Genomic DNA, 15203 nt, shown 5'->3' on the forward strand with positions numbered 1-15203 from the left:
AACGATGAATTCCCCTTGACAAGTATAGTCTTGCAATAACTGAAACATGAACCAGCATTTATTTTCTTAACATGAAAATACCATCGTTTTTACTTTTTAGGAGGGGGTTACATAAGGTTTCTTACCACAACCAACTAAATAAATATTTTCTTCATACAGTATTGGTACAGAATTTCAGAAAATAGGTTGGCCCTCTTGGTAATGCTCACTCAGATTGCTGTGGTACAATGGCATGATGACTATCAGGAGACAGGACATCAAATAGATAGCACAGAAGCTGCAATGCCTAGAGCCAAAACAGACAAGAGATGTTCTCAGACATGCTTGTTATCAATGGTGATTTCTTCATAGACATTCACAATCTGTTTTATCGAGGTCAGTTGATCCTTTTAACTAAACATGGGTCCATTTTGCCATTATTTGGTACTACACAGTGTTTCCGCAGTTAGAACAAGCTTACTTTTTTTTCAGTGCTGGGATATATCAGCATTTTCCCCACTTTGGCAAGGTTAGACCTCTCTCTGTAAATACTATAAAAAAATAAACCATAGCATATTAATCTATGCATTCCATTATGATGCAAAGAAGAAAATGCAAAACACTAACTGGTACATGTTTTTGAGTAGCCCATTTCCTTACCTTTCAAGCATGGAGTCAAAGCAGGTCACAGCGTTATCCTTCTGTAGAACAACGATAAGACAAGGGCCCTCGGGTAGAGCACAAATCTAGAGAAGAGAGTCAGTGCCACAGGCAGAGTGTTACAGTGAGTGACCACTGCATGCTGCTATTGCGCAACTCCTACATGGCAGATACCCACTCCTCACCTTCCCATCCCTCTCAGAGGGTAGCATCAGTGTCTCAGCTATGTGACATCTCTGGGTCTCGTCCAGGACAGTCATCCTCCCGGCCACCAGGTGGCAGCCTGTCCTCAGCAGCTGCTCAAGCAGGTCCAGGTGGATGGGGGCTGGGCCCAGTACACTGGTGGGCAGCAGCAGGCAGGTGGTTTGGCAGAGAGCACTGCGGACCAAGAGCCCTGCTGCCACCCACACACAAACAGCCACGTTTACAAAGTTCAACTGCTGTTGATACCGCATCAACTAAACACAACAATTGCCCCAGACCAATCATAGGCAACGTCCCAATAAAAAGTCAATGATTAAGGGACCTGTTTTGTATCCACATAAAAGTAGTAAATAAGCGATTCAACAACAAAGACACAGCTAGGCTAAAACATTCAAAACTAGACCTCACCTCCATTCAGTCCAGGCGCCATAAGGTGTGATAAAGATGGCTTGTTCGCAGCAGCAAGAGTGTGGCTCTGTTCACGAGCCAGACAAGCCAAATGGTCTGAGTGTAAACTGGGTATCTGTGATACAGAACAGTGAGTGACAGACAAAAAATGTGTTCCTTATTTAAACACAGGGCATATGAGACGGCTATACATCTTGGAATAGTAAATCATGTCTATTGTAGCACTGTGTGATGTACCTGCTCCTGTCTCATGGTGTTGGTCTCTGTGCAGCATAGGCCCTGAGGGAACAGCCTCTTCACATCCTGAACAGCTCTCTGATAGCTCCTCGATCCTACAACATAGTATTATATCATTCATCATGAGTTACTAACATTACATCTGAAACATTAAAGCCTTGTTCCAAAGCCAGTCTCAGCCACTCTGTAACTGATTGATCTATGTTGTCTGGCAGGGCCTGGTAGGTGGCCCAGTATGGTGCGTGGGCGAAGGCCACTGACTGACCATAGATGCCGCTGTGTAGCTGGTCCGAACTGTAATCGGCCCTCCAGAGGAATTGGTCCTGAGCGCGGGCCTGGGCAGGGTCCTCAGGTCCCAGCACGTCCAGTAGCCTCTTCACAGCATTCTCCCTCTGTAGGCACAGAGCCAGGGAAGGCCCAGAGCTCAAGTACTGGACATGGGCTTCTACAGCAGAGGGGTCCTAAGGGGAAAACACAAGAGGAAAACTGAGCTGAGCCAATGCATTTAAAACAATGTAACAATCTGTCCACTGGCCTGGTTTAGGTAGGTAGGAATAAGTGAGTTGCCTGATTCTCTGCAGCAGATGCCAGTGACACAGCTGTGCTATTGTCCAGAACCAGCACATGCAGGCCCACCACAGTGAAGCCACTCCGCTGGACTTTGCTGAGGATTTTCCCCAGAGCATGGCTCCACACTCCAGGCTTGAACAGACACAGTGTGACCAGCGGCTGGGGACCTGATGGAGACAGACAAGAGTGGCAAACAGGGTGCTTACACATTTTCAACTTTTGTACATATTTGTAACCATTGTTGAAGTAATCGACTTTGCAAGTAACCAATGTTTAATAAAACATCCTACATTACATCATGCTATTTAAAGGTCAAAGTTCATCCAAATAAACCCGTTTCCAAACTCACCCTGCACCATGCAGTTAAACAATGACTCACACTGGGAACCTGTAAGGAACATTAAACAAGTCAGAAGGGAGGCGGGTGAGAGAGTCGATTGAATGTGCTGATGACCCGGTGACACATACCAGCTACATTAATGCGAGGTGGGGGTAGGAACTTCAGTAATGGGCGCACACTGTGATCTGAAGATGAGAGAAAATCCACATAGCTATCCTTGACATGATTGCCCCAGATATAGGGTACAGTGAAATAGTACCTAGCTTGCACGGACTAGTTTTTACCAGGGATCATGTCTCCCAGGGAGAAGAAGAGGGACGCTTGTCTGAAGGCCAGTTCAGGAGTGGGAGACAACAGTATGTTCAGGTTCCCGGGGTAGTCCCGTGGCAGGAGCCGCCGTAGGGTGGCGAAGGCGTCTACCCTCCTCAGAGCACACACCAGGGCAGGGGAGGAGGCCAGGCCCACCAGACTGCTCTGCCACAGCCGGTCTCCTACCTCATAGGGGCTCACCTCCCGCGCCTGCTGCCGGGACAATGTGGGCAGCCACTTCAGGGCCAGCAGCTCGAATCCATCCTCCACGACATCGCCTGACGGAGAAACAAGATAGATAGGAGAGAAACGTAGGGCAAGGTTAGGTAGGTGAGGAGTTCAGTGCTACAGCTGAATTGCAAGTACAATATTGGTATTATGAATAACATTATGCATTTTAAATATATTTCATTACATGGGCTGTGTTGTGGGAATGGTTAATGTGGGGTAAAGTACCTGTTGTGTCCCCTGTCCAGAGCCTGTGTAGCAGGCTCAGGCCCTGACTGATGTCCCTTCCAGACAGCGTAAGCACCACCACCTGCTCCAGCTCTGGGTTGGATGGACACCTGTGATTGGACAGCACCACATTGCAGGGGTTGGGTACGGCCCACATTCGCCCACCTGAGAACCAAGCATGAACATAAACTCAATTAAACCAGGAAGCCAGGGAGGGGGTCATCATTGACAGACTGTGTTAACTCTTCCCTTACCAAAGCTATGGAGCAGGCTCTCTCTGTAGGGCAACATGTGAAAGCAGCTGCTCGGGTCCAGCTTTCCTTCATCTGACAGTCTGATGTGGATACATCCCAACAACCTCTGCTTCTCCAACTCTTTCATAAGGTCTGACAAAAAGAGGAATCAGTGTCAATAAACTGAACATTGATGTCACAAGCTCAAATGCCTCTACAGTACCTATCAGCATCAAATGGCATACATGTTCTTTATACACGGACTGTACAAAACATTAGGAACACCTGCTCTTTCCATGACTGTGACCAGGTGAATCTAGGTGAAAGCTATGATCTCTTATTGATGTTAGTAGGTGCCAGGCTTGAGTGTGTCAAGAACTGCAATGCTGCTGCGTTTTTCAAGCTCAACAGTTTCCCGTGTGTATCAATGGTCCACCACCCAAAGGACGTCCAGCCAACTTGACAAAACTGTGGGAAGCATTGGCGTAAACATCGGCCAGCATCCCTGTGGAACACTTTCAATACCTTGTAGTTCATGCGCCAACGAATTGAGGCTGTTCTGAGGGCAAAAGGGCGTGCAACTCAATACTAGGAAGGTGTTCCTAATGTTTTGTACACTCAGTGTACTTTTGAGGCGATAGAAGGAGAGATATTAGGTATTACAGGGTTAGGTGCTACACCTGCAGGCAGGCTGGCACAGTGACGTAGGCCACTCTCTCTCCTCAGAAGTAAGACCAGGCAGTGGGAAGACAGCTCAACCTTCTTCTCATCCACAGTAACAGTGGGCGGACTGCAGAACACTGACACCTTGTCAAAGAGAAAGACAAGTTTTTAAAGGGCATAGTCAACATTGATCTCACCAGCTTCTCTCAGGCACTTTGCTGTCATTTCAGTGTGGTGTGACTGATCTGGAGACAGTGTGGTGGAGGTGGGGTCGTTACCTGCTGACTGGTGAGTCCCAGTGCCTGGGTTCGTTTGGTGGGGAGCTGCAGCCTCTGGACCCCCCTCAGACTGAACCCTCTGCCCTCACACACAGACAGAACCTGGCTGTAGCAGCACGGCGCCACCGCTGGAGACACTATCAAGAACACGTCCACTATGAGGTGGGAAGGGAAGAGTCAGATCCACAGTAAGACATTTTGAAACTTCCAACTACTGTACTTGGGATCGAGACTAGAGTAAAGCATTAAGCCATAACTCTAACATTGTTGACCTCAAGTGTGTACTTGTTTCTGAGTTACCTTTAACAGTAGCACACAGGGTGGTAGAGGACCTGGTTAAATACAAGGGGCTGCTTCCCTCTCCATCACCAGGGGCAGAGCTGAGAGTGTTGGAAGAAAATCACGTTTTTTGTTAAATACGTTTGACTACTGTTTGTGTTGTGTATGTTATATATATATATATATATATATTGCCCAAGAAGATGAAAACAAATGTATCAATCAATGTTTACTGAGTAAACATTCAGCCTCTTGACCTTCCATCTATTCATGATGATTAATGATGTTGTTGTTTTTTAAATTGCTTGTTTTTTTGTCGTTTTTGCTTCACAACGCTTTGAGATTCTTTATGTAAGGTATAGCACTATAAAAGTTCAATAAATTGTTATTAGTAGTAGTAATATGTTTGTTTTTCTACTTGTAATGTTTGAGTGATGGTTGTGAGACATCAGGATGGCTCTGGACTACAAACACACCTGTCAGTTGGAGCCTGGTCAGGGTTCTGGGAATTATTCCCTGGAACTCTCCCTGCGAACCACGTGACCAGTTCCCTGTGCACACTGCTGGCCAGGCGAGGGGAGTAGAGGAGGGGCAAGTTCTTGCTGCTGTAGTGCAGGGCGTTGATGGATGCCGGGTCTGTCTTCCTAGCCAGCAGGGGGTCTGAAGGGCCTGTTACATCCTGCCACACGGTGCGGGCGTGAGGCCCTCGGACAGCCAGGGCAAGGACGGGCTCATCGGCCCCATCATCTCCCTGCCCGTAGGATACCCTGCCTGAATCGGAGACATACTTACTATAACTTACTGAATCATTCCAGTCTAGGCCACTGAAGATCTGCAGACTAGATAAGAATATAACAGAATATAAGTTTATTAGTTGATAGACGTTTTACCGGCGCTGTTGGTCAGAAGGCCAGGAGGAGGGTAAAGGAGGCGGAGGCAACACACATCCAGGCCTGAGCTGTGGAGAAGCTGGAGGGTGTGGTGAACCACCAGGGGATGCAGGAACAAAGATGTGTATCCCAGAGCAACAGCTATCTGTGAGGAGAAGAAGAAAAAAACTGTATGGTTGATTTCCTCATCCCATGACCATGGGGTATTAACCCTGAGATTAGACGATACCAAGGAGTTTTGGAACAGCTGAGACGAGATGTTCTTACCTCTGTGTGTAGCTGCTGAGTGCACATGGTCTCAGGCCTCTGACAGCTGAGCTCCTGAGTCTCCACAGTCTGCCAGTAGAAGCCTGGGTTCAGACCGAAGGTCCTCTTCACAGCCTGAGACACAGGGCAAATTATACAGCACATTACAGGGAACACATCCACATCATCAAGTCAATCTCAGATTCTAAGCATTCACCTGTACCTACTACCTACCATTTTGTCTGTGTTGACAGAGATAAAACTGTCCAGGCAGGAGGCAGGTATGTGGACGGTTGGGGGATAGGCCTCTTGGTCTAATAGGCTCCTGAGCTGCGGCAGCCAATGGGTGATGGCTCTGAGGGAGGTCTGAGAGAGGAACCTGCAGACACGCTGCTGGAACACACTATGACTCTTATCCACACCCCGTTTCTATAAAGAAGAAAAAGGAAAACACTTAAGGTGGTGTAGGAACAGAGGAAATGTTTGGGTGCATTCACATAGAATTGGGAATTAGAATACTACTACTAATAATAATAATAAGTAATTTAAAAGGATCTCTATGTTCATTCCTCTCACCCGGGGTTTTCGGACAAGTTGTAGGCTCTCTCCGTGGGACACAGCACAGATGTGTAGAGCCAGTCCATCCTCTGTCCACAGCTGCTGTAGGCCGGCCACCCAGAAAGGTACAGCAGCCCTGTCATCACCCCCTTGAGGGTCTGGTGCTCCAACCTACAACACACAAGTTAGAGGCCTCAGTAAGACATGGACTCCATCTCAAACAGAGTAAAAATAATCAGATGATCTCAGTTGAATGACGTTGTCAAGGACTAGTCAAATAAATATTCACCAAAGACAGAAACCAAGCAACCAGAGCATTGTATATATGGGATTTGGTTGTGGCTGACTCCACTGTTGGTGCTTTCCAATGAGGACTGCTGCTGGCTACCAGGCCGGGACTGGAGAGGCATACAGTCAACAGCAAGCACTCCTTATCCTCCATATCAGCAGGCAGAGTATTAACTGATTGTAGGTGAGAGGCCTCCTGGAAAAAAAAGAACGAAAAAGATTATATATGTAGGGGTAACGCTCAATTTATCAAATGGCACTGAGGGAATGACAATGACAAAGAAGACTGAGTGGAGAGCTATTGAATTGTGAGCACTGAGTCTCTGTTCCAGATGAACTTACAGTGTCATAAAGAACATCAGTCTTCTCAGCGGCAGGCTCCCTGTCTCCAGCAGACCTTGTTGGTCTAAAGCTTTCCAGCTGTTTCTGGAGCTGTTGCTGGCGCTGTGCTCTCTGTTTCTGTTGCTCTCTCTGCTCTCGGTCACTGACAGGTCACAAAACAGGTGTTCAGCCACCAGTGGAGGCTGCTGAGGGGAGGACGGCTCATAATAATGGCTGGAACGGAGCGAATGGAATGGCATCAAACCATGTGTTTGAGGTACCTTATTTGATACTATTCCACTCCAGCCTTTAGCACGAGCCCGTCCTCCCAAGTGAAGGTGCCACCAACCTCCTGTGTGAGCCAAGATTCAAGATACAGTATATGAGACAAAGTCTCCTAAAATGAATATCGTATCTACCTTTGTTTCTTTGGCTGCCCGGTAGTAGCACTCTGCTGAAAAGCAGGTGTTCTCTCAACTGGCGGCCTGTTTTGGTCACGCTTCATTGTGGTTTGGTTGTCCACCTCTGGAAGCAGAGATGTTATCTCATTGTTAGCCTCAGGCAGCTTGTCCTTCAAGGACACTCTTCTGGGGGTTCTGCATGTAGAATCTGCTGGAACTGGATCTTTCCTGTCCGGCTCGCTCCTGTTTCTGTTCGCCTCGCGTAACATTCTGAGTAACAGGCTCTTTCCAGTTACTTCCCTGGGAGAAGAAGAAGAAAAAACATTGACTCAGGAAGGAGTAAAACTGAATTCATAATTCACAGATACAGAGCCATTATAGTACTGTATATTTACAAACCTATGTAATAATGTTTAGAGCTTTACAATGGGTCAGTTATTCAAGGCAATATTTACTCTTTTCCATTCAGTAAACCAGACCGTATATTATTGTCTGTTTTCTTATCAGATTGGTTTTCGTCATGTAGGTTGGGGTTGGTCAGCTTCATGGATTGTGATGAAGTGCTGTTACATGGTCTGGTTGTGTTCGTGGGAGGCTCAGGGTTACGTAAATCAATATAAACGGTGGGCGCTTCCTGGCGGCTTGGCTGCAACTCAAATGCCATCCTTTTGAAAGACTTTCTCCATCCACCATTTTGTCTGCAGTAAACAAAATGTTCATGTTAATTAATTACATTATTCATAATCATGTGAAACCCACACAACTTGATCATATATTTTACCGGAAATTGGTAGGATGTTGGACAGGTGCTTTCTGAGGCACACCAGAAGTTTTATCTGGCGCAGTTTCTCTTTTCTCTTCAGCATCTCCACATGACGGTGTCCTACAGAAAGCAGACAGCCTCTCCAATATAGTATCCTGTGACCTTACATTGTCTCCATCTGTGACCAAATTGAGAATGAATTGATTACATCATTATGATAATAGCATTGAATGTGAATGACATGCTAGGTGCACACTGGTTACTCTACATCTACTAGTTGTTCAGCAGTAGCTATACAGTTGAAGTCGGAAGTTTACATACACCTTAGCCAAATGCATTTAAATTCAGTTTTTCTCAATTCCTGACATTTAATCCTAGTAAAAGTTCCCTGTCTTAGATCAGTTAGGATCACCACTATTTAAATATGTGAAATGTCAGAATAATAGTAGAGAGTGATTTATTTAAGCTTTTATTTCCTTCATCACATACCCAGTGGGTCAGAAGTTAACATACACTCAATTAGTACTTGGTAGCATTCACTTTAAATGGTTTAACTTGGATCAAACGTTTTGGGTAGCCTTCCATAAGCTTCCCACAATAAGTTGGGTGAATTTTGGCACCTTCCTCCTGACAGAGCTGGTGTAACTGAGTCAGGTTTGTAGGCCTCCTTGCTCACACACGCTTTTTCAGGTCTGCCCACACATTTTCTATAGGATTGAGGTCAGGGCTTTGTGAAGGCCACTCCAATACCTTGACTTTGTTGTCCTTAAGCCATTTTGCCACAACTTTGTAAGTATGCTTGGGGTCATTGTCCATTTGGAAGACCCATTTGCGAGCAAGCTTTAACTTCCTGACTGATGTCTTGAGATGTTGTTTCAATATATCCACATCATTTTCCATCCTCATGATGCCATATATTTTGTGAAGTGGAACAGGCCCTCCTGTAGCAAAGCACCCCCACAACATGGTGCTTCATGGTTGGGATGGTGTTCTTCGGCTTGCAAGCCTCCCACTTTTTCCTCCAAACATAACGATGGTCATTATGGCCAAACAGTTCTATTTTTGTTTCATCAGACCAGCGGACATTCCTCCAAAAAGTACGATCTTTGTCCCCATGTTCAGTTGCAAACCGTAGTCTGGCTTTTTTATGGCGGTTTGGGAGCAGTGGCTTCTTCTTTGCCGAGCGGCCTTTCAGGTTATGTCGATATAGGACTCGTTTTACTGTGGATATAGATACTTTTATACCAGTTTCCTCCAGCATCTTCACAAGGTCCTTTGCTGTTGTCCTGGGATTGATTTGCACTTTTCGCACCAAAGTATGTTCATCTCTAGGAGACAGAACGCGTCTCCTTCCTGAGCGGTATGACGGCTGCGTGGTCCCATGGTGTTTATACTTGTGTACTATTGTTGGTACAGATGAACGTGGTACCTTTGCGTTTGGAAATTGCTCCAAAGGATGTACCAGACTTGTGGAGGTCTGCAATTTTTTTTCTGAGGTTATGGCTGATTTCTTTTGATTTTCCCATGATGTCAAGCAAAGAGGTACTGAGTTTCAAGGTTGGCCTTGAAATACATCCACAGGTACACCTCCAATTGACTCAAATGATGTCAATTAGCCTATCAGAAGCTTCTAAAGCCATGACATCATTTTCTGGAATTTTCCAAGCTGTTTAAATGCACAGTCAACTTAGTGTATTTTAACTTCTGACCCACTGGAATTGTGATACAATGAATTATAAGTGAAATAATCTGTCTGTAAACAATTGTTGTAAAAATTACATGTGTCATGCACAAAGTAGATGTCCTAACCGACTTGCCAAAACTATAGTTTGTTAACAAGAAATTTGTGGAGTGGTTGACAAATGAGTTTTAATGACTCCTACCTAAGTGTATGTAAACTTCCAACTTCAACTGTGTCAGTGATACCTTAGAGTTACCCTATTGTCTACCTGGTTGTATTTCCATAGGTTCGTCAGACACACTGCCTCCTAAAAAGAGTCTATCTGTTTGAAGAGTCAGAAGAATCTGGTCCAGATCCCAGTGCTCCAGTGGCTGGTAAAAACACAAAGGTACTGATTTGTAGGACATAACACTTCATCAGTATCTATCGAATGGTCAACAAATACATTAGTTATTATGTAGTACCTTCTCAATTTATAACAGGAAACTTAAAACTCACCTCAAAAGACAAAACAGTTTGACTATTTTGCAGTGGCTTTTTCATAGAGCCATTTGGTTCAGTTCTCGGTGTCTTTCTCAAAGCATTGAGTGACTCCAATGTGTTTTCTTCACAAGCTGTGTTGTGTGAAGTGTGTGGCGATGTGGACTCAGTTGTTTTTTGTCTGTTTAGTGTGCCATGGCCGTGGTGCGCTGAGGTGTCCCCTTTCATCTCCACAGGAACGTTGCTGCGTGGATGGCCTCCTGCCCAAGCTACATTTCTAATAGAGTCATGGCTGCATATCTCATTTATCTTATTACCTATGGGACTGAGCTCCTGGAGTGTGCCCTGCTGGGCTAAATCAGTAGCTTGATAAACTCCATGGGGTTCAGTTGTAGGCTCTCTATGAGGGCAAATGGTCTCCTCTGTCAAACACAGTTGTGGCTGTGCCATAGATATTAGAAGCTCCTGTTTGGGATACACACAGTAACCTTGTCAAGGACTCGTCACCAATTGGTGTAAACTTGCTCGGCTAGCTAGCTATTTCACGTTACCTCTATTTCAGAGTCCTCCAATGACAGACACTCTAGGCACTCTGTGTGTTTAGGAAGAAGGGCTACTGGTCGCCGAAAGATGGAAATGTCTTCTTCATTTTCAGACTGGAGAGTAAGATTAGACAAATGTCAGCTAACGTTTGATACATTTATCTAGATTTACTGTGGCAAACACAATTCAAACTCTTGTGGAACAGCAAGTAAGTAGCAAAACTCATACAAATTAAGGGTTTTTCATAGGGCTAGCTAGCTAACGTTAGCTAAGTGCAGTAATCAAACTCACCGATGAAGAATCCGAATCAATGGACGGAATATGGGGTTTGAAGCTGTCAAAAAGAGCATTCCAACGCGTTGAAGGATCTGTGTCCATATTGACATAAACTAATGTATCTATAATCATCAAGATAGACCACTCTTATGTGAAAGCAGTAGCAGTCAGCTCCACTAAGTTAGCTCAAGTTAAATAGCTGCTAACAACAACTAGCAAACTGTTGGTTACCATAACAACTGAACTACGAGAGTGAGGAGCGCATATAAATTATGGAGGAGCACGTGTTGCAGTGCAGAAGAGACGTGGCCTGGGGAAAGATGGTCAACATGAACATGTCAACATCTGTGATGCGACTGCGAGTTAAGTAATGTATGAACCGTTCAAGTTCTGCGGTCTATGAATCCTGCAGTCAAAGCTGTATTGGAAATGTGCTGCTGTAAAATTGCTCCTGCCCACTTCTTCAAAATGAAAACGTTATAGTGTCGTTATATGTAAGACCTGAAGGTTTACTTCTCCCTCTGCTTAGAGTTCTGGACCATTATGGTACAGGAGGAAGTGTTTGCCTTGTGTACACACATGGTCCATCTGGCCCCTCAATAGCTGGGCCTCTGCACCTTTAATTGGTAAAGGCTGCTATTGTTTACCTAGGGCCTATATCTATATTTGGTTGTGTGACCAATTCCTTGTTGAGCAAATCTGTCTCTTAAATATTTATTCAGAGGACAAAAACAAACATGACTTGTGTTTATTCAAAGGAGGAGTTTAATAGTCACCCATTCAAAAGTGGACTGCTTTGAAACATGTCCTAAAAGCTAAATGTACTGTACACTGTGTATTCTAGCAATGTTAATGAACATTTCATGAAATATGAAACTAACTAAAAGTGTATGATGCAAAAGCTACATACTTGCAACATGTAGGGCCTAATTACCACAGTAGCAAAAATATTTTGTTACATTACATATTTTGAGAAATAATTAATATAGGCTAAATCATTGAATGTACAGGGAAAATTGTAGGCTAATAACAATTATTTTGAAATTATTGTCTTCCAAATGTCTGGCGTCTTTGACCCCTTCAGCAGTTGTTGAAATGTTCGTTGCTGATATCCCTCAGGTCATGGCCAACCAAGCCTGGAGGGCTGTTGCATGTTATATTGTTGTAGATGGTGACAACAGTGTGGGGTTCCTCTCCCTCAGCCAGGGTTTCCACTTGCCGGGGCACCGTCTGTGGTCTCCTCAAGCTGTAGTCTCTAAGGGGAAGGACACTGCAGTCACATTTCCAACGGTTCCCTGTCAGCCACAGTTGGTGTAGGGTGTCTGGGATATCTGGTGGAATGCTGCTAAGAGCGTTATCTTTCAGGTTTAGATAGCGTAGCCTGGGCAGCAGCTGCATGGTACCATTGTGCAGGATCTCCAGCCTGTTAGCTGAGAGGTCCAGCCACGAGAGATGCTTCAAGGGCATGAGGGCCTCAGAGGGAAGTTGACGGAACAGGTTGCTGGACAGCAGCAGATAGTCCAGGTTCTTCAGGCCGTAGAAGGTGTGGGAGGTTAAGACCTCGAGCTTGTTGAATCTCAGGTCTAGTTGTTGTAGGCCCAAGAGTTCCACGAAGCTCTGGCGCTCCACCACAGAGATGTTGTTGTTTTGAAGAAAGAGTCGTCGCAGACCCGATAGTCCAATGAAAGCTTGGGTTGTGACCCTGGTCAGACAGCCCTTATCCAGGTGAAGACTGTGGAGCTTAGCGAGACCTTTGAACACTTGGTCTGGAAGACTGCGGAAACAGCTGCCAGACAGGTTAATGACAGCCAGGTGAGAGAGGCCCATGAAGGTGCCCATCCGGGCCTCCTGCACCTGGTTGTGCTCCAGCTCTAGAACCTCCAGGTGCCCAAGCCCCTCAAAGATCCTGTCCCCCAAGGCATGGATCCGGTTGTAGCTCAGACGCAGTTCTTCAAGGTACTGCAAGTCACGGAAAGTCCTGGGTCTTAGTCCACTGATGGAGTTGTTGGAGAGCCGCAGCACATGGAGGCTGTGAAGACCAAGGAAAGTCTCATCGTGGAGCGCTGACAGTTTATTGTTTGTGAGATCCAGCCATCTGAGGGACTTCATACCCACAAAGGCTCTGGGTACCACCGTCACTATCTGATTCTGAGCCAGGTAAAGCTTTTGCAGTTTGGGGAGCTTCATGAACACATTAGCCTTAATGACCTTCAGGTAATTTCCGGTGAGGTCCAACTCCTTCAGCTCGGTAAGACCTTGGAAGAGTTGTGGCTGTAAGTAAGCCAGCCTATTCCCAGCAAGAACCAGCTCCCTCAGGCCATGCAGGTCATGGAACCCAGTCTCAGGCAACACTGCTAATGAGTTCCACCCCAAGTTGAGAAGCCACATATGTGGGAGGCCAGCAAACAACTTCTCCTCAATGCGGGACAGTTGGTTGTTATGGAGACTAAGCGAGGCGAGGTTAGGCGTGTTCTGGAAGATAGTGCCCGGCAATGAACGGATTCGGTTGCGCTCCAGGTGGATGTGAGCTAGCGACTTTAGCCCTCTGAACACCTGGGAGTCAAGTGACACCAGCTGACCGCTCTGTAGATTCAGAAAATCCAAGTTGCTGAGATCCTTGAAGGCGGTGGCAGGCAGAGTGGGGAACAGGTTTCCATCCAGCCAGAGGGAGCGAGTGGAGACAGGCACGTCAGAGGGGGCCTGGGTGTAGTTGCGTGCGCTGCAGTAGACATTGAGCTCTAGACTGTAGTCGTCATGTAGACAGGTGCAGCCCTTGGAACAAGGAATGGGCTCCTCAGTAGGTTTCTCTCCCCCTGTGTCAGGGTCTGGCAACACCAGTGATGTCCCCAGTACCCACAACACCAGTAGCACAATCATGTGCATAGCAGCTGGGGGTAGAGAGCAAAGGAAGTAAGCTCAATGTTGGTGCTCCTTATCTAAAACTACTTAATATGCTTATTCTCTTTGTAATTAACATGTATTTTCTCACATTTGAAGTCCTCCCTGAAAGCCAATAAATTAACATATGTACTCAGATTACTCAGATTTTACGTGAACCAACTTAAGATCAATAGTATAGGCAATGCCTAGGCCTATTTCCAAAATTATTATTTTTAAATTTTTTACTGCAAACATTCATTACTAAAATATGCAAAGCTACTATAAGTGTACATTCATTTCTATTATGTGTAATTTTAAAAGATGAAAGTTCAATGAATCAGAATAGTTTACCTTACCTTATATTTCAGCGATTTTGACTGAGGTAGACCGACAGACAGCCACCCACTAAACGAAGGACGTGTGTATTTGTGTTTGGAATGGAAAACCTGCCTAGTCTTTCTAGAAAAAGTCAGACCCACTGAACTCTCAGAATTAACCTGTTCATACCCTATGACCAGCATCATCATCAGTCTTTCAATGAGACTATGGTCTTATCTCTCTCAAATATATTTTTTATACATATACAAACATATCAGTATTTTTACAAGTACATTTTCAGTGAACATTCTTAACTATTTGATGTTCAAGAATTTAATAAACAAAATGCATTTTTTTCGCATGACCTCTGTTACCTCTTATCTCTCTATTGGTTCTTAGTTTTAAACTCAGATTTGTCATACTACATAACATCATTAATACCGCAAAAATTCATATTATATGAATGTCTACTGTACATATGGTCTGGTGGTCTGACTTCCAAGTAGCCTTTTTCTGTTTACTAAAGCCAGGGTCCTTTCTCTGAGTACATTTACTGTAGATTCTGACTGTTACAGACAACATGGCTGAGAGATAAGACAAACCTGGTGCAATAAACCTGTGCTGGCTGAAAAGTAGCAATGGCATTTTGAAATGTACAGTTGAAGTCGGAAGTTTACATACACCTTAGCCAAATACATTTAAACTCAGTTTTTCACAATTCCTGACATTTAATAATAGTAAAAGTTCCCTGTCTTAGGTATGTTAGGATCACCACTTTATTTTAAGAATGTGAAATGTCAGAATAATAGTAGAGAAAATAATTTATTTCAGCTTTTATTTCTTTCATCACATTCCCAGTGGATCAGAAGTTTACATACACTCAATTATTATTTGGTAGCATTGCCTTTAAATTGTTTAACTTGGGTCAAACATTTTTTCACA

The 15203-nt window shown here is 44.8% G+C and overlaps 2 protein-coding genes across 3 annotated transcripts; both read right to left on the minus strand.

The window, feature by feature from the left end:
* Nucleotides 1-40: 40 nt before the first annotated feature.
* On the minus strand, nt 41-11526 carry LOC115104201 (dynein axonemal assembly factor 8). Of its 2 annotated transcripts, none has more exons than XM_029625477.2 (30): nt 11079-11526; nt 10796-10900; nt 10263-10709; nt 10033-10135; nt 8102-8261; nt 7776-8018; nt 7339-7620; nt 6941-7082; nt 6600-6794; nt 6329-6481; nt 5987-6181; nt 5774-5887; nt 5507-5651; nt 5093-5387; nt 4638-4717; nt 4338-4492; nt 4077-4203; nt 3418-3549; nt 3164-3328; nt 2683-2985; nt 2527-2583; nt 2408-2446; nt 2056-2225; nt 1754-1949; nt 1489-1583; nt 1252-1366; nt 825-1033; nt 640-725; nt 461-530; nt 41-286 (listed from the first exon to the last, which is right to left on the minus strand). In XM_029625477.2, the coding sequence occupies exons 1-30, from the start codon at nt 11193-11195 to the stop codon at nt 206-208; spliced, it is 4776 nt and encodes a 1591-aa protein (XP_029481337.2). In that variant the 5' UTR covers nt 11196-11526; the 3' UTR covers nt 41-205. The 2 variants fall into 2 exon arrangements, with proteins under 2 accessions (XP_029481337.2, XP_029481336.2); XM_029625476.2 differs by having other exon boundaries at nt 825-1036.
* Nucleotides 11527-12107: 581 nt separating this feature from the next.
* LOC115104203 (insulin-like growth factor-binding protein complex acid labile subunit) lies at nt 12108-14391 on the minus strand. The gene is made up of 2 exons (XM_029625482.2): nt 14300-14391; nt 12108-13951 (listed from the first exon to the last, which is right to left on the minus strand). The coding sequence occupies exon 2, from the start codon at nt 13944-13946 to the stop codon at nt 12144-12146; it is 1803 nt and encodes a 600-aa protein (XP_029481342.2). The 5' UTR covers nt 13947-13951; nt 14300-14391; the 3' UTR covers nt 12108-12143.
* Nucleotides 14392-15203: the final 812 nt, after the last annotated feature.

Source organism: Oncorhynchus nerka, linkage group LG21 (genome assembly GCF_034236695.1).
Source record: "Oncorhynchus nerka isolate Pitt River linkage group LG21, Oner_Uvic_2.0, whole genome shotgun sequence".
NCBI lineage: Eukaryota > Metazoa > Chordata > Actinopteri > Salmoniformes > Salmonidae > Oncorhynchus > Oncorhynchus nerka.